Source organism: Rhinatrema bivittatum, chromosome 3 (genome assembly GCF_901001135.1).
Source record: "Rhinatrema bivittatum chromosome 3, aRhiBiv1.1, whole genome shotgun sequence".
Classification (NCBI taxonomy): Eukaryota; Metazoa; Chordata; class Amphibia; order Gymnophiona; family Rhinatrematidae; genus Rhinatrema; species Rhinatrema bivittatum.
The window spans coordinates 171,980,061-171,998,755 of record NC_042617.1 but is presented as its reverse complement, the minus strand read 5'-3'; the positions used below and the strand labels follow the sequence as shown (position 1 = coordinate 171,998,755).

The following is an 18,695-nucleotide window of genomic DNA, read 5'->3' as shown; positions in this document are numbered from 1 at the left end:
TAATCTCAACATTTCCTAGCGTGTAGCAGATGGACTCAAAACAAATGGGATGTATAAAAGCTACTCCCGGACTGGGCGGGAGGCTGCCCGAGGACCGTTTAGGATTGCCCTCGCAAATGCTGTGTCCTCCCTGGCCTAGAAGTCCAGACGATAGAATCTGGAGAAGGTATGGAGGGAGGACCACGTCGCCGCTTTACATATCTCTGCAGGCGACAGCATCTTAGTTTCTGCCCAAGAGGCCGATTGCGCTCTGGTAGAATGAGCCTTGACCTGTACAGGAGGCGGTTTTCCTGCCTCTACATAGGCTGCCTTGATAACTTTTTTAATCCAGTGGCCGATGGTGGGCCGTGAGGCCGCTTCCCCTTGCTTCTGCCCGCTGTGAAGGACGAACAGGTGGTCCGTCTTTCGTACTGCTTCAGACATTTCCAGGTATCTGGACAACAGTCTGCCGATGTCGAGATGGCGTAACATTCGACCTTCTTCAGACTTCTTCAAACCTTCCGTGGTAGGCAAGGATATGGTTTGGTTGAGGTGAAAGTGGGAGACCACTTTGGGTAAAAAGGATGGAACTGTGCGAAGATGGATAGCATCTGGAGTGATTCTGAGAAATGGATCACGGCAGGACAGTGCTTGTAGCTCTGAGATGCGGCGTGCTGAACACACGGCCAGCAAAAACACCATCTTCAAGGTTAACAAACGGAGAGACAGGCCTCGAAGGGGCCTGAAGGCTGATCCCGCTAGAAATTCCAATACTAGGTTGAGGTTCCACAAGGGCACTGGCTACTTCAGTGGCGGGCGAATGTGCTTGACTCCTTTCAGGAAGCGTGAAACGTCTGGGTGTTTGGCAGTGGTGTTGCCGTCACTCCTGGGACCGTAGCAAGACAGCACTGCTACCTGAACCTTGATGGAGCTGAGGGACAGACCCTTCTGAAGTCCATCTTGTAGGAAGTCCAAAATGATAGGAATCTTAGCGGCATGTGAATTGGTGCTGTGAGAATCGCACCAGGCTTCAAAAACTCTCCAGATCCTGATATATGTTAGCGATGTGGAGAACTTGCGTGCTCGGAGGAGTGTATCTATTACCGGCTCCGAGTATCCTCTTTTCTTCAGTCTAGCCCTCTCAATGGCCAGACCGTAAGAGAGAATTGAGCTGGATCCTCGTGGAGGATGGGGCCTTGCCGTAGCAGGTCCCTGTAAGGAGGCAGAGGTAGAGGATTCCCTGCCAGTAGTCTTCTCATGTCTGCGTACAAGGGTCTTCTTGGCCAGTCCGGGGCCACTAGAAGAACTAGGCCTCTGTGTCGCTGAATCCTGTGTACAATGGCGCCCAGCAGGGGCCATGGAGGAAAGACGTATAGCAGGATCCCCTGAGGCCACGGTTGTAACAGGGCATCGATCCCCTGAGCTCGAGGATCCCGCCTGCGGCTGAAAAATCTGGGAACTTGAGCGTTGGACATGTCTGCTAACAGGTCTATGGCTGGCGTCCCCCAGTGATCCACAATTATCTGAAAGGCTGTGAGTGACAGCTGCCACTCCCCCGGGTTTAGGCTTTCTCTGCTGAGGAAGTCTGCCATAGTGTTGTCCTTCCCGGCGATGTGGACGGCGGAGATGTCCTGAAGATTTGCTTCTGCCCAAATCATCAGGGGAGTTATTTCTAGGGACACTTGTTGGCTACTGGTTCCGCCCTGTCGGTTGATGTATGCCACCGTGGTGGCGTTGTCTGACATCACTCTGACCGCTCTGTTGCGAAGTCTGTGGGCAAATCGCAGGCCCGCTAGCCTGACTGCCCGTGCCTCTAGTCAGTTGATATTTCACCTTGACTCTTCTCTGGTCCACCGCCCTTGGGCGGTGAGTCCCTTGCAGTGTGCTCCCCATCCGTTCAGGCTGGCATCTGTGGTGAGCAGAATCCAGGCTGGGGAGGACATTCTGGACCCCCGGCTCATGTGGCCGGGCTGTAACCAGCAGCATAGTTGATTCCGCACTCTGGCTGATAGAGGTAGGTGTATGGTGTAGTTCTGTGATCGTGGGCTCCATCGAGATAGAAGGGCGCGTTGCAATGGTCTCATATGAGCCCGCGCCCATGGCACCACCTCCAGAGTGGATGCCATGAGGCCGAGGACTTGTAGATAATCCCGAGCTGTGGGCCGGCTGGCGCTCAGCAGGACCTGCAGATGATCCGGAGTTTTGACTTTCTCTTGGAGGTCAGGCTGACCTTGTCTTCTCGGGTGTCGAATTGGACTCCTAGGTATTCCAGTGACTGGGACGGCTGTAGGGAGCTCTTGTTTATGTTGACTACCCATCCGAGGCTTTCCAGAAGAGCTATAACTCTGTTGGTTGCCCGGTGGCTTACCTCCGGTGCCTTTGCCCTGATCAGCCAATCGTCCAGGTAGGGATGGACGAGAATTCCTTCTTTCCTGAGTGCCGCCGCCACTACTACTATGACCTTGGTAAAGATCCGCGGCGCGGTGGCTAACCCAAAGGGTAAAGCTCGGAACTGGAAGTGCTGATTCAGGACTTTGAAGCGTAAATAGCGCTGGTGATCCCGATGAATTGGGATATGTAGATAAGCTTCCGACAGATCTAGGGAGGTGAGAAACTCCCCTGGCTGTACTGAATTCTTGACAGACCGCAGAGTTTCCATGCGAAAGCTGGGGACCCGTAGGTGTCGCTTGACTGACTTGAGGTCCAGAACGGGCCTGAAAGTGCCCTCCTTCTTGGGTACTAAGAAATAAATGGAATAATGCCCAGAATTTATCTCTCCTGCAGGTACTGGGATTATGGCTTTTAGGGCCAGGAGCCTCTGTAAGGTCACTTCTAGCGCTGCTTTCTTGAGAGGTGAACAAGGAGATTCCACAAACTTGTCCGGCGGAAGCCGAAGAAAATCCAGATAATAAACTTCTCGGATGATGGCGAGGACCCACTGGTCTGAAGTGATCTCGACCCACCTGCAGTAGAAGAGGGTTAGCCTGCCCCCTATGGCTGCTACCCCCGGATGGGTCGGCTGATTGTCATTGTGGGTTGTGGCCGGGACCAGAACCTGAGCCGGCTCTCTTCTTCTTGTGCTTAGCCCGAAAGGGCTGGTTGCTGGCCTGAGAACGAGGTGCTTGATAGCGAGTCCTGTAAGGATTGAAGCGCTGAGAGCTTCTACCTCTGGATGGTCTAGAAAAAGAACGCTGGCTCCTCCTCGACCTGTCTTCTGGTAGATGGGGCAATGGGGAGGCACCCCATTTAGTAGCCCAGTTCTCGAGATCACTGCCGAACAGTAGGGAACCCTTAAAGGGCATTCTTGTGAGTCGTGTCTTGGAGGACGAATCGGCCGCCCAATTGCGTCGCCACAGCTGTCTTCTGGCTGCCACCGAGGACACTCCCTTGGCTGCTGTACGGACGAGGTCGGAGGCTGCGTCAGTGAGAAATGCGAGAGCTGATTCCATATCTTCTCCCGGGGTGTTGTTTCTTGCTTGTGATAAACAGGAACGCGTCACCACGGTGCAGCAAGTCGCGATTCGTAGGGACATGGCTGCTACCTCAAATGCTTGTTTCAGAATGGTGTCCATGCGACGGTCACGGGTATCCTTGAGGGCCGCTCCCCCCTCAACCGGAATGGTCGTGTGCTGCACGATTGCATTAACTATGGCGTCTATCCTGGGGCACGCCAGCAGCTCCTTGGACGCCGGATCCAGAGGGTACATGCCTGAGGGTACAAGGCCCGACCCCCTTTGAATGAGGCCTCCGGTGCCTTCCATTCCAGATCGATTAGCTGCTGTGCAGCTTGTAGGAGGGGAAAATGGTGAGCCGTTTGGCGCAGGCCCTCTAACACGGGGTTCATTTTGGGGTCCCCTGGGGTGTCCTGGCCCGGAATGGCCAGTCTGATAGGCACTGTGAGACCAGGCCTGGAAGATCCTCCTTCCGAAAGAAGCGTCTCATGGTCTGATATGGTTCTATCTCCGCGGGAAGGTCTCCCTCCTCGGGGGGCTCCTCATATTCCTCAGAGAAATCGGAATCCCCATAATTTGGGCTGATGGGTGGCGAATAGCCGTGCCTAGGTCTCTAAGGTCCAGGGGCCGGATCAACCGGAACAGAAAGACCCATTCGAGGAGCAGACTGCATCTGGACAAAGGTGTGAATCCCCTTGAATAATTCCACCCAGGAAAGCGAAGCCGGATCTGGCCGTATGGGCACCAGGTCCCTCGGGTTCCCTGGCTGCTCGCCGCGGCCTGCTAAGTCCGGTGTGTTCCCTGAGGAACCGCTGGGCTGGGACCGGTCCTGTCCTGGAACTCCCATGGCCTCCTCACATTGGGCACATAGTGAGTCTGCTTCCTCGCTCTGTGTGGCTCTGAGGTTGCATGCTGAACAGAGTCTTAGAGCTGTCATGCCTGATTCGGAAGGTGCCGGCTCTGCGGACGCCTGGGCTCTCTTATGCTCCATTCGCCTGAAAATCGGTATCGCCCAATAATGTGCGCCTAGCAATGTGCTTAACAGCATGCGCTGGACAGCATGCACCTATAACGGGCGTGTGAGAATGTGCGCCTATGAACGGGTGTCTTATAATGTGCGCCAATAGCGTGCGCTTAGTCAACGTGCGCCAATAGCGTGCACTCACATGCGCCAATTGCGTGCGCTCACGTGCGCTCACAACGTGCGCTCACAACGTGCACTCACAGCGTGCGCTCACGTGCGCTCACAACGTGCGCCTACCGCGTGCGCTCACAACGTGCGCTCACAACGTGCGCCTACCGCGTGCGCTCACAAAGTGCGCCTATCGCGTGCGCTTAGCAACGTGTGCCTATCGCGTGCGCTTAGCAACGTGCGCCTAGCTGGCGAAGGCGAGTAGGCAGGCAAAATGGCGACCTCCTTGGCGGGCTGCCTCGTAGGCAGGCCCAACCAGTCCGCACTTCCTCGGAAACCAAGTAAAGATGTATGCCTTACCTTGTCTTCGGCGCTTCCCAGCTGCAACCCGGGCGGTCTCCGGCTGCGGGGGGAGAGGGTGAGTACCTTCACCACCGCTCTTAAGGAAGTGCACCCGCTGCCTCTGGGCCGCGCCCGAACTCTTCTCGCTCGGGGGCCAAGCCGCGCCCGAGCCCTTCTCACTCGGGGGCTAGGTCCCTGCCGCGAACCAGCCACAGGACCGAGGCTCTTACCTCTGAGGGACTACCGAAATCAGCTCGGGAAACTCAACTGGGTGAGTGACCGCCTGGTATCACCACAGGAGTGCGGGGCTCGTCTTCAGTAGGTTTCTTCTATGAATATAGTCGTTTAGAATTTGGAAACACGCTCAGCGAGCATGAGGTAGCTCCAAACTGCTTTGGAGACGGAAATTACTGATTTGCTACACTTCCTGTGGGGGTATATGTACCCGTGCTGACGTCAGATCCGTCTCCAACTGCTAGCACGAGCACACTATACCCATTTGTTTTGAGTCCATCTGCTACACGCTAGGAAATGACTAAATGCAATCTGTATCTGCCTTACGAATATCTTGGTACTTATTTACAGAATATTGCCACATTGATTCAAGTAAAGCCACTGCCTCCATTTTAAACCACAGGATTTCCTTGTGAAACCCTTCCTGGAAGTTAGAAGAATAAGAGACAACCTTGGACATAGTCAGGGATTGCAGGGCTATCCTTTCAACAATCAAGTTGTGAGGGCCAGGGGTTACAACAGCCCCCTATCTTTAAATGAAGATAAATCCTCTTTTGAATGGATTTCTACTGGACATCTCCCACAGGCATGGAACCAAATCTGTCTCAGTCAATACAAATTATAAGGCTCATAGTCTCCCAGTCTGAGTTTCAGCAAGGTCTTCAAAACTAGAGGGATAGGCATATAGAAGACTTTGTCCCCAATTCAGGATGAAGGCATCTAAGACTAGTTTGCTCCCCCCCCCCCACACCACCTTCTCCTGGAGTAGAAGTTTGGAAACTTTCTGTTCAGAGATGTTCAGATCTACCACAGATGTCCCCCACTCGTGGAATATTTGGTTTGCTACTCCCCTGTCCAGGGACCAATTGTGGGTTCCTAGGATTCAGCTCCATCTGTTCATCAGGACATTCTCTTCGCCTACCAGATACATGGTTTTAAGAACCTGTGAGAACAACTGAGCGATATATTGTGGGTTGGAGCAGGAACCATGCTGACATCAGCCTCTCTCATGCTATTTCAACCTTTATTACTATAATAAGCAAAACATTGAGTAGACTGCTTACCTTTGCAGTGTACTGAACTCAAACTTCCTAGAGAGAGTCAGGAGCTTCTATTCCTGGAGACACTGGGCCTCCTTATCCCAGCTGGGCTCTGCCTCTTAACCTTCCCAGCAGGGTCCTGCCCACTGAGCTCTCTCCCTATATGGGATTTAAGATGGTCTAGGAGTCTAGCCTAGTCCTGCACAGGTTAAGGAGGGGTAGTAAGGCTGCTCCTTCACATTCCCTCCCCTTCAGCTTGGACCTGTTGATCTGAGTGTTTTCAGTCCCCCCTGGATCCGATCCAGGGAAGTGTCTCAAATCCCTAACTCCCGTTTATCTGGCTTCCTGCCAGATAGGTTTGGGGCCAGGGTTCTAGGGTCAAGCTCGCCCCCAATACATCAGGTTAACCCAGATAGCACTACCACCACCCAGTGCACCCTTTGCCCAGTGTCCACCCCCTAGTCACAAAGAGCAAAAGATTATCCAAAATGTATTTCAGAAACACTATCAAATATCCCCCCAACAAATTCCACTCACCCTTGCCCCCTCAATAGTAGAAATGTCTCAGTGGTAATCATTGAAAAGTCTCTTTAAATTCAGAGTTCTATAAAGATATTATAGTGCCAACTCTAACCCCCAACAAAAAGAACATGGACACATGAACTAGAAAACACCTGATGCCATATTCCCATTCCATCATCTACTTGGCCAGCGAGAGAAACAATGGCAAAAGTTAATCATTGATCAATTCTATTAACACTAGGTACTGACACTTTAAATCTCATTTAAATTCAGTTCTTACCTGGAAATTCTGTGTGATGATTTAGTAATGGGAGTTCCAACAAAAGCATCAGGTAATTCCACATTTGGGAGAGACATTGCTACAGGAGACTGCTCTTCAATATTAATACTAGAGGCAATAAAAACAGTGAAGATAAGACAACTACTAAAAGAGAATGAGAATTAAAATGCATTTTCTCTTCCCTGGTAACCTCTTTTCTTTAAACAAAAAAATAAAATAAAACTGTAGTCCAAATGATTAGACCAAAAATAGTATCACATGCTACCAAAAACCACTTAAGTTCAATTTCTGAGTAGCAGTTTCTCCTCAGAACAACTGGGCTTGAAAGCTCTTACAGGCAACATTTATAGCAGATCAGAGGAAGGGATAACGAAAAATTAGTACTTACCTGATAATTTCCTTTTTTTTTTTTTAGACCAGATAGATGAATTCAGAACCAGTGGGTTGTGTACCTCTACCAACAGATGGAGATGGAGCAAAGCTGACATCACAATATATATATATACTCTAAGTGATATCAGTCAGCTAGCATTCTCTTCAAATGCCAACTGTGGACAGACTAGCAAAAACTTGATTAATAACAGATAACCATATCAGTACTCCGCCAACAGGAAACACTGAGCTCAGACAAAATGTATTAACACTAAACTAGAAGTTGGACTAACACTTTTTGCTCCTCGTTCTTTGTACAATATTCAAGTTACATGTAAACCGATATGATGTACCCACGAATACCGGTATAAAAAAGCCTTTAAATAAAATAAATAAATAAATAACACTTACCAGTAACCCTGAAAAAACAGCCATGCAGGAGGGACCATAGCATAATCATTTGGCAGCCATGGGCAGGAAGCTGTATTCATCTGTCTGGTATAAAGAAAAAGAAATTATCAGGTAAGTAGTACTTTCTCATTTCTTAGCATCCAGACAGATGAATTCAGAACCATTGGGATGTACCCAGAGTGCTCAAGAATAGGAAGGGAGGCTGTCCTTGGTCCAGTCAAAACTGCACGTGCAAAGGCTGCGTCCTCCCCGGCCTGCACGTCCAGACAATAATACCTGGAAAAGGTGTGAAAAGAGGACCACTTTGCAGCTCAGCAAATGTCGATGGGAGACAATATAACATCCGCTCATGACACTGCCTGAGTCCTAGTGGAATGAGCCCTAACCTGACTAGGTAACAGCTTATCAGCATTAACATATGCGGCCGTGATTACCTCCTTAATCCAGTTACCTATTGTAGCCCACAGGGCTGGCTCACCTATTTCCAATGTGGAGAACAAACAGGCGATCCGTCTTCCAGAAAGGTTCAGAAAACTCCAGATACTTCACAATATGTCTCTTGACATCCAAGGGTTGCAACAAGCGATATTCCTCCGCATCTCTTTCCCAATCCAGAGATGGCAGGAAAATGTACTGATTCGAGTGAAAATCCAAGACCACTTTTGGCAAAAAGGAAGGAACAGTACACAGCTATATCACCCCTGGAGTCACTCGAAGGAACGGCTCCCGGCAAGACAAGGTCTGCAGCTCGGATAATCACATGCAGAACAAATCACCATAAGAAACACTGTTTTCAAAGTCAGCAGCCTTAAGTAAAGGTTACTCATCGGTCAAAACATAGGGCACCCTAAGAAATCCAAAACCAGATTAAGACTCCAAAAGGACACAGGTAACCGCAAGGGAGGACGAAGATGTCACTCCTTTCAAGAAACGGGCCACATCGGGACCACCATTCACCTGACTCCTAAAACAGGCAAGAGCCACTACTTGTACCTTTAAGGAATTAAGGATCAACCCTTTATTCAATCTATCCTGCAAAAATTCCAAAATGAGCGGGCTCTTAACTGAACGAGGAAGCACCCCCTCAATCTTCACACCAAGCCTCAAACTCTCGCCAAACCCGCATATAGACTAAGGAAGTGGAGAACTTTCTTGCTCGTAGCAAGGTGGCAATCACCACAGCAGAATATCCACGCATCAGCAAGCAAGCCCTCTTAAGGGCCATACCGTAAGACAAAACTGAGTTGGATCTTCGTGAAGAGCAGTCCCCTGCCGCAACATATTCCTGTGCGCCGGAAACCAGAGGGGAGAGTCTACCAGGAGCATCTGTAGATCCACATACCATGGTTTCCCTGGGACAATCTGGTACCACTGAAAGCACCATCTCTCTGTGACCCTCGACCCTCTGAACCATTCTGCCCAACATAGGCCACGGGGGGAAAGGCATAAAGCATTTCTGCACGAGAGCATAGATGCCCAATGACTTCACATTTCTCCTGCAACTGAAGAATCGAGGAACCTTTGCATTGCAAGAAGTCGCCAGCAGGTCCAGTAACGGAAGGCCCCAGCAATCCACTATCACCTGAAATGCCTCGATTGACAATACCCATTCTCCTGGGTCCAGACTCTACATGCTGAGAAGGTCTGCTCTTACACTGTTTTTTTTGTAATGTGCAAGCCTGAGATCTCCTGAAGATGCACTTCCGCCATTCTATAAGTTGGTCTATTTCCTTTGAGACTTGCTGGCTCTTGGTTCCTCTCTGCTGACTGATGTAAGCCATTGTCATCGCAATGTCAGACATTATCTGGACCGCTCGACCCTGCATCCTGTCGCTGAACTGTAAGCATTTCAAATGGACTGCCAGGGCTTCCAGCTGATTGATATTACAGAGACCCTCTTCTGCACTCCAGCGCCCTTGTGCTGTCAGTTCCTGACAGTGAGCTCCCCTACCTTGGAGGCTCGCATCTATCATTGAGTAATAGCCAACTGGGGAGATTTTAGGTGAACCCCATTTCTTAGATGATCCGCTTGTAAACACCACTGTAGTTAAGAGCAGACATCCATCGGCAGGTGGAGCTGAATCAAATAGTCCTGAGACTGTGGGCTCCACTGAGACAGCAGGAAGTACTGAAGAGGACACATATGCATCCTCGGCACCACTTCTAGGGTCACCGCCATCAAACCGATCACCTGTAGATAGGACCACACTGTTGGGCGTATTGTGCTCATCAACAGACACACTTGCACCAACTTCTGAATACGACCCCTCCTGCATGAATACCCTGCTCTGCTTCGTGTCGACTGAGATGGCTGAAGACTGCTCTTGGCCAGGTTCACCATCCGAGCTCCTGCAACAAGGAGATCACCTTGCGGGTCATCAGGAGGCTCCTTCAGAGGCTTGGCCCAAATAAGCCAGTCGTCCAAATACGGGTGTACTAGGATCCCATCCTCTCTCAACTCTGCCGCCACTAGCACCACCATAACCTTGGAAAAAGTTCTGGGTGTGGTAGCCAGACCAAAAGGCAGTGCTCGAAACTGGTGACATCCCCCCAAAACAGTAAAACACAGAAAACGTTGGTGCTCTAGTCAGATGGGAATAAAAAGGTACGCCTCGGACAAGATTCAAGGAGGTCAGAATTTCCTCCGACTACAAGGCCATTATCACTGAGCGCAATATTGCCATGAGTAAATGAGTTAGAATGGGACAAAAGGAGCTCTCCTTCTTGGGCACAACGAAATAATGGAGAAATTACTTGCCTGATAATTTCGTTTTCCTTAGTGTAGACAGATGGACTCAGGACCAATGGGTATATAGTGTACTCCTGATAGCAGTTGGAGACGGATCAGATTTCAATCTGACGTCAGCCCTAGTACATATAGCCCTGCAGGAAGCGCAGCTCTTCAGTATTCTCCTCGAAAAGCATTGTGGATATATGTATGACTGAATAATTTGAATAACTTGATTAACATTATAACTTGGTTAACTTAATTAATTTGAACTGGTTGAATTGGCTATAGCTGGAGACCGCCAGTGCCCTTAACCAAGAAACGTCGACACCCGGTAGGATGGGTGTCCTAGATGAAGGAAAGCATGGCTTACCCGTGAATCACTCTCTCCCGGGGATGTCCCCCGAGAATTCCATGAGTAACGGCAGCTGTGGGTGGGATGCTGAGTCCATCTGTCTACACTAAGGAAAACGAAATTATCAGGTAAGTAATTTCTCCATTTCCTAGCGTGTAGCAGATGGACTCAGGACCAATGGGGATGTATAAAAGCTACTCCCGAACCGGGTGGGAGGCTGCCCGTGACCCAATTAGTACTGCCCTTGCAAATGCTGTGTCCTCCCGAGCTTGAACATCCAGGCGGTAAAACCTAGAGAAGGTGAGCATGGAGGACCATGTCGCCGCCCTACAGATCTCAGCGGGGGACAGCATCTTGGTTTCCGCCCAGAACACTACCTGGGCTCTAGTAGAATGGGCCTTGACTTGTAAAGGCAGTGGCTTGCCTGCTTCTACATAGGCCACCTTGATGACTTATTTGATCCAGCGGGCTATGGTTGCTCACGAGGCCGCTTCTCCTTGCTTCTTCCCGCTGTGAAGGACGAATAGATGGTCCGTCTTTCGTACGGATTCCGACCTTTCCAGGTAATGGACTAGGAGCCTGCCGATGTTGAGATGGCATAGACTTCGAGCCTCTTCCAAATTCTTATGCTCATCTGGCGATGGTAGCGAGATGGTTTGGTTGAGATGGAAGTGAGACACCACTTTGGGGAGGAACAACAGAACTGTGGTTCCCAGGGTGAGTCTGAGGAACGGCTCTCGGCAGGACAGTGCTTGTAGCTCGGATATACGACGGGCCGAACAGACTGCCAGCAGGAAGGCTGTCTTCAGTGTTAATAGTCTGAGAGACAGGCCGCGGAGAGGTATGAAGGAGGTTCCTGCTAGGAAATCTAGGACCAGGTTGAGATTCCAAAGAGGCACTGGCCACTTCAGGGGTGGTCGGATCTGCTTGATTCCTTTCAGAAAGCGGGAGACATCTGGGTGAGAGGCTATGCTGCCGCTTTCGCTCTTGGTTCCGTAGCATGACAATGTGGCCACCTGTACCTTGATGGAGTTGAGAGACAATCCCTTCTGTAGGCCGTTCTGCAGGAATTCCAAAATCGCAGAAGTTTGACCGAGCAGGCTTCGAATACTCTCCAAATCCTTATGTATGTTAGGGATGTGGAGAACTTGTGTGCTCTGAGTAGGGTGTCAATTACTACCCCCGAATATCCGCTCTTCCTTAGGCGAGTCCTCTCAATGGCCAGACCCGTAAGAGAGAATCAAGCTGGATCCTCGTGGAGGATCAGTCCCTGTTGGAGCAGGTCTCTGTGTGGAGGTAGCGGCAGGGGGCTCCCTGTCAGCAGTCTTCGCATGTCTGCGTACCACAGTCTTCTTGGCCAGTCCGGGGCCACTAGAAGTACTGGTCCCCTGTGGTGTTCTATCTTGTGGATGATTGCGCCCAATAGGGGCCACGGCGGGAAGGTGTATTACAGAGTCTCCTGTGGCCAGGTCTGTACCAGGGTATCGATTCCCTGGGACTGGGGTTCCCGCCTGCGGCTGAAGAAACTGGGTACTTGAGCGTTGGTCCAATTTGCCAGGAGGTCCATGGTTGGTGTTCCCCAATGGTTTACTATCAATTGGAATGCTGTGGTCGACAGCCTCCATTCTCCTGGATCTAGACTTTCTCTGCTGAGGTAGTCCGCAGTGACATTGTTTTTCCCGGCAATGTGGATGGCTGAGATCTCTTGAAGATTCACTTCCGCCCATTACATTAGGAGGTCTATTTCCAGAGATACCTGTTGGCTTCTGGTTCCTCCCCGACGATTGATGTAGGCCACTGTTGTGGCATTGTCCGACATTACTCTGACCGCTTTGTCTCGGAGTCTGTGAACGAACCTTAGGCAGGCTAGTCTGACTGCCCGGGCTTCTAGGCGATTGATGTTCCATCCAGACTCTTCTTCGTTCCATTGCCCTTGGGCAGTTAAGCTCCTGGCAGTGTGGCTCCCCATCCTCGTAAGCTGGCATCCGAGGTGAGTAGGATGCAGGTTGGTGAGGATAGTCTCGTTCCCTGGCTCAGATGGGCTTCTTGCAGCCACCATCATAGTTGAGCCGTACGGTGTAGTTCTGGGACAGTGGATTCCATCGTGATAGTAGTGAGCGTTGTAGGGGTCTCATGTGAGCTCGTGCCCATGGCACTACTTCCAGTGTGGATGTCATGAGGCCGAGAACTTGTAGGTAATCCCATGCTGTGAGGCGAAGTTCGCTCCGCAGGGTTCGTAACTGGGTCATCAGATTCGATCTCCTTGCCGGTAACAGGATGACCTTGTCTTGTTTGGTGTCGAACCGGACTGCCAAGTATTCTAGAGATTGGGAGGGCTGCAGACAGCTGTTTGTGTTGACCACCCACCCGAGGCTCTCCAGTAGAGTTTGGACTCTGTTGGTTGCCTGGTGGCTTTCCTCTGGGGATTTCGCTCTGATCAGCCAATCATCTAGATAAGGGTGCACGTGGATTCCTTCCTTCCTCAGTGTTGCTGCCATCACCACTATGATCTTGGTGAACGTCCGGGGTGCAGTGGCTAACCCGAAAGGTAGTGCCCGGGCCAGGATCGAGAAGCATAGAAAATGCTGATGCTCTTGATGGATCGGAATGTGTAGGTAGGCTTCCAACAGATCCAGGGATGTAAGGAACTCTCCTGGTTGTAACACCCTTATTACCAAGCGTAGGGTTTCCATGCGGAAGTGAGGAATCTTCAGGTGACAGTTGACCACCTTGAGGACCAGGATGGGTCTGAACGTTCCTTCTTCCTTCGGGACGATAAAATAGATGGAATAATGTCCAGTATTTATTTGTTGTGGAGGCACCGGTGTTATAGCCTCTAAGGCTAGCAATCTGGTCAGTGTAGCTTCCACTGCCATCCTCTTGGAAGGGTCGTGGCAGGAAGATTCCACAAACTTATCCAGAGGGAGGTGGTGGAAATCCAGGTAATATCCATCTCGAATGATGGATAGGACCCACTTGTCCGAAGTTATCTCAACCCATCTTTGGTAGAATAGGGCAAGACTGCCTCCTATGGCTTCTTCCTTTGGATAGGTCGGCTGATTTTCATTGTGGGGTGCGGCTAGGGCTGGAGCCTGAGCTGGCTCCCCTTTTGTTGTGCTTGTTCCAAAAGGACTGGCTCCGGCCTGAGGGGCGGGCCACTTGACATGTGCTTCTATATGGGTTGAAGCGCTGTGATCCTCTGCCCCTGGAGGTTCGGGGGAAGGATTGCTGGTTTCTCTTATTCCTGTCCTCTGGTAGTCGCGACAGTGGGGACTCGCCCCATTTGTTGGCTAGTTTCTCTAGTTCGCTTCCAAACAAGAGTATTCCCTTGAAAGGCATCCTTGTGAGTCTCATTTTGAAGGATGCATCGACCAACCAGTTTCGAAGCCAAATCTGTCTTCTGGCTGCCTCGGCGGATGACACTCCTAGCTGATGTGCATACCAGGTCAGAAGCGGCATCCGTGACGAATGATATAGCTGGTTCCAGGGCCTCCCCAGGAGTGTTTTTTCTGGTCTGTGCTAAGCAGGCACGAGTCACCACGGCACATCAGGCCGTGATCTGTAAAGACATAGCTGAGGCGTCAAAGGACTGTTTGAGGATAGATTCCAGATGTCTGTCTTGAGCATCCTTGAGTGCTGCTCCTCCCTCTACCGGGATAGTACTGTGCTTCGAGACCGCGCAGACCATGTCATCCATTTTCGGACATACCAGGAGATCTTTGGCAGCTGGGTCCAGAGGGTACATGGCTGCCAGAGCCCGGTCCCCTTTGAATGTAGTTTCTGGGGCATCCCATTCCAGGTCAATTAGTTGCTGGACGGCTTGTAATAGTGGGAAATGGTGGGAGGTCTGACGGAGTCCCTCTAATAGTGGGTTCATCTTAGGTTCCCCTGAGGCACTTGTGCCTAGGATAGCAAGCTCTTTTAAGCTGTGTGTGACCAGGTCTGGAAGCTCGTCCTGGTTGAAGAAACATCTCATGGTTCGGTGGGGCTCTGTCCCCGGAGGGAGTTCCCCTTCCTCCAGGGGTTCTGAATCCTTATCTGAGTTGTCCATGTCCCCAAAGGTGGGGCTTCTGGGTGGTGGGATCACTTCCCTGGGTATAGAGGATCCCGGCATGTTGAAGTCATCTGGTGGAGCCTGTGGCCGTATTATAGGAGGCCCCGGTTGCATGTGGACGAAGGTAAGCAGATCTTTGAAGAATTCCACCCAGGACATAAGATGCTAGGTCTAGACTAAGGGGCTCCGTTTGAAGGGAGGGGGTCCCGCTGTGCAATGCTAGGTCCGGCGTACTGCTTGAGAGGCTGGAGCCTGGTACCGGCTGGGGAGGTCCATGAGTTGGATCCCCTAGGGCCTCTTCGCACTGAATACACACGGCCGTGGCCTCCTCATGCTGTGCAGCTCTAATGTGGCATGCTGGGCAAAGACCCTGAGCTTTGAGTTTATTTTCTGGTGGTGCCATGGCTTTTGCGCGTAAAATACAGGTGTGCGTCGAAGTTGTGCGCGTAGGTTTGGTGTGCGCTCAGGGAGATGTGCGCGCTGTTTTGCGTACAGGCCGAAGTTATGCGCCCGGCACAGTAAGCGCGTGGCTGTACGCATCGCTTGTGCTCCCGGTACTTGGGCGCGCGATGATGTGCGCACAAGTATTTGTGCACACGACTCGCCTCTGTGCGCACGGATCGGAACGACGGAAAGGGCAGCGAACAGAGCAAAATGGTGACGGCGACCACACGGACAATATGGCGACCACCTCTGAAGGTCTCCATGTAGGAGGACCCTCGGATCTGACCGGGGTCTAGCCCTGCTAGGGCAGATCAACCCGGTGGCACTGGTCCCGGCTGGTGACCTGTGCAGCTCCTCGAGCTTCGGAGACGGGAGACTTTTAAATAGATTTCTACCTTACCTTGTCTCGGCGCTTCCCGGTCTCGTTCCAGGCAGTCTCCGGCTGCGCGGTGAGAGGAAAAATACCTTCACGTGCCGCCTCTCAGCCTCACCCAATGTCGGAGGCTAGGTCCCCCACCGAGGGTCGGCCGCCAGACCGAGGCTTACCTCCGAGGGATTGCAGAAATCACCTCGGGAAATCTCAACTGGGGGAGGGACCCAATGGGTGTCACCGCAGGAGAGCGGGGCTCGTCTGTAGAGATAAGATTTCTTCTTATTTTGGTTTTCTTTGATAAAATTACTCTAACGCTGTGTGAGCGTGCATAGAGTCCCTAACTGCTATGGAGATGGAAAATACTGAAGAGTTGCACTTCCTGCAGGGGTATATGTACTAGGGCTGACGTCAAATTGAAATCTGATCCGTCTCCAACTGCTATCAGGAGTACACTATACCCATTGGTCCAAAGTCCATCTGCTGCATGCTAGGAAAATGGAATATCTGCCTGTATTTTCTTGAGACGAGGGCACTCCCCACTGCTTGCCTCTTCTACAGGGAGTGACCAGGAGACACCATGAACATTTCACGAAGAACACTACAAAACTCCAGTGCATATCCATCTCGTATCACCTCCAAGCCCCACTGATCTGATGTGATCTCGACCCACCTCTAAGAGAGAGAGAGGCGACCCCCTATTTCCTACTTCTGGGGGTGGATCAGCATACCTTCATTGAGAGGCTTGAGAGGTTCCGCTACCTGAGCCTGCGCATCATCTAGGCTGTCTGGGACGAAAGGACTGAGACTTACTGAAAAGTCGAGTCCTCTGAAAGGTCACGCCTCTGTAGGGTTGAAACTACTTGTATACCCAGCACAACCTCCCATGCCAAAGGAGCGCGGGGTCTGCTTCTTACCCTACGGCAACCAAGGAATCTGAGACTTGCCCCACTTATTGGCCAGTTTCTCCAACTCACTCCCATATAACAGCAAGCCTTTCAAGGACAATTTTGTAAGGTTAGCCTTGGAGGTCGCATCGACCGACCAATTTCTTAGCCATAACTGATGCCTGGCCGCTATTATCAAAGCCACCCCTCTGGCTGAGGTGTAGACCAAATCACAGCCCACTTCTGCAAAAAAGGTGGCTGCTGACTCCATAACTGCTCTGGAATTCACTCCAGATTCATCGACCTCCTGAGAGAGAAGTAAACAGGAGCAAGCCACCAGGGAACAAGAAGAGGCTATCTGCAAGGTCATTGCCATAGCTTCAAATGCTTGCTTAAGGATGACCTCAACCCTTCTATCGTGCGCATCATCCAAGGCAACTCCTCTCTCCAAGGGGATTGTCGTCCGCTTGGAGAAGGCACACACAAGTGTGTCCTCTTTCAGAAAATGCAACCATTCTCTCGCCACTGGATCCAGGGGGTACAGGCCTTCCAAGACTCGACTCCCTTTGAAATTAGCCTCCGAGGTGCCCCACTCAGCAATCAATTCTTGAATGGCCTCCATAACAGGGAAAAAACAAGAGGCTTTACACAAAGAAACCAAAATGGGATTTTTCTTTGGCTCAGACATGGAATCAGCCCCAGATACTCCCAGCATCTTTAATATCTGGGAAATCAGAACCGGTAACATCTCTATGAAAGAACCGCAACACAATCCTATATGGTTCCAGTCCTGGAGGAATTTCCCCAGCCTCCAGATAGTAAGGATCGGCCTCATCATCTGTGTCATCTGGATCCCTATTGGGAAGACCAGATGCCGATCAAGGTGTACTTTGGCACTTAACAGCAGTACCAGGTGTGTGGGAGGTCACCACCTGCAACTATGACCAAGATTGGTCAGGGCTGACTGTGCCTGAAGAAAGGACTGCAATCCCTGGAAAAATTCCACCCACGAAAAGGCAGAAGGATCCATGCCAAAACCAGAAGGCACCTGTGCTGTTCCCACTGAGCTATCTTCCCTCACTGAAGAATCAGTTAAGGGAGTTCCAAGGTCAGGTGCCCCCCTCCTGACATGTCTTTACCTAAGCCCTCATCAGGCTGGGAAGAACCGGGCTTAGTAAAATTAGATAAAGGTAATTCTCCCTGAACCTCTAAGCAGCGCTGGCACAAGTTATAGGGAACGCACAGAAGGAAAGGCACTTAGGTTTCTTAGCTATATTTACCATCAGTCTGTCAGTATGATTAACAAGTGACTGAAAGATGTGCGTCCAGCTGAATTCGCACTATAAAATATATAATTTAGGAATCCCAAACTTAAGTGTAAACCCTGTGCTTGATGAGCACCCAAAAAAATAAACTAAGCACCCTCAATGCAGCCCAAATTGTACGTACAGTTAAGCACGCACCTAACAAAGACCCCGCTACTACCTGGATGCTCAAACAAGCGCCCAAAAACTGGACGTACAATCTGGACGTGCAGCCAGACGCACTTGCATGAACTGATGGTTCTGAAGAGGGCAGCCTAATGCGCAGGAAAACACATGAAAATGCCGCCTCGGCCTACCACATGGTACTCAAGAGAAAAGCCTAAAAGTGGGGCCAAGCACAAAAAGGGCTGCTCAATCCGCCAGGCTGCCCCATGTCCCTTAACCTCCCTCGTGGTGGGAACGAACGTTGGATCAGTGCTCCGACCATGTAGACCAAATGAAAGAGGAAGCCCTACAAAAATCCCTCTTTTGTTCTCTATTTCTCTTTCTTTCTTTCTTTTTTTTTTTAAAGCTTTACCTGAGCTCAGCTCGACTTAGCTGAGTACAGAGACGGTCTCCGGCTGTGGGGGGGGAGAGGGCATATACAGTCACCACCACACTTGGCTTTCTGCTTCAGCTGCCTTTCAGCTGTTTTAATAGCTAAGTCCACGTCTGCTGAAAAAAATAGCTACCGGACCAAGGTACTCATCTGAGGGAACACCGAAATCACCTCAGGAATTCTCAACTGGGGTAGGGACCATTTTGTATCACCGCAGGACAGCAGGGCGA

General features: G+C 50.8%; 1 protein-coding gene across 2 annotated transcripts in view; it reads right to left on the bottom strand.

Moving 5' to 3' along the window:
- The window catches only part of AHCTF1 (AT-hook containing transcription factor 1), a 564,884-nt gene that overhangs the window by 175,843 nt on the left and 370,346 nt on the right, over window positions 1-18,695 (bottom strand). For both annotated transcript variants that reach the window (XM_029593945.1, XM_029593946.1), the window contains exon 26: window positions 6,982-7,089. In XM_029593945.1, the coding sequence (XP_029449805.1) occupies window positions 6,982-7,089 (108 nt within the window). The remainder of the gene's footprint in view (window positions 1-6,981; window positions 7,090-18,695) is intronic.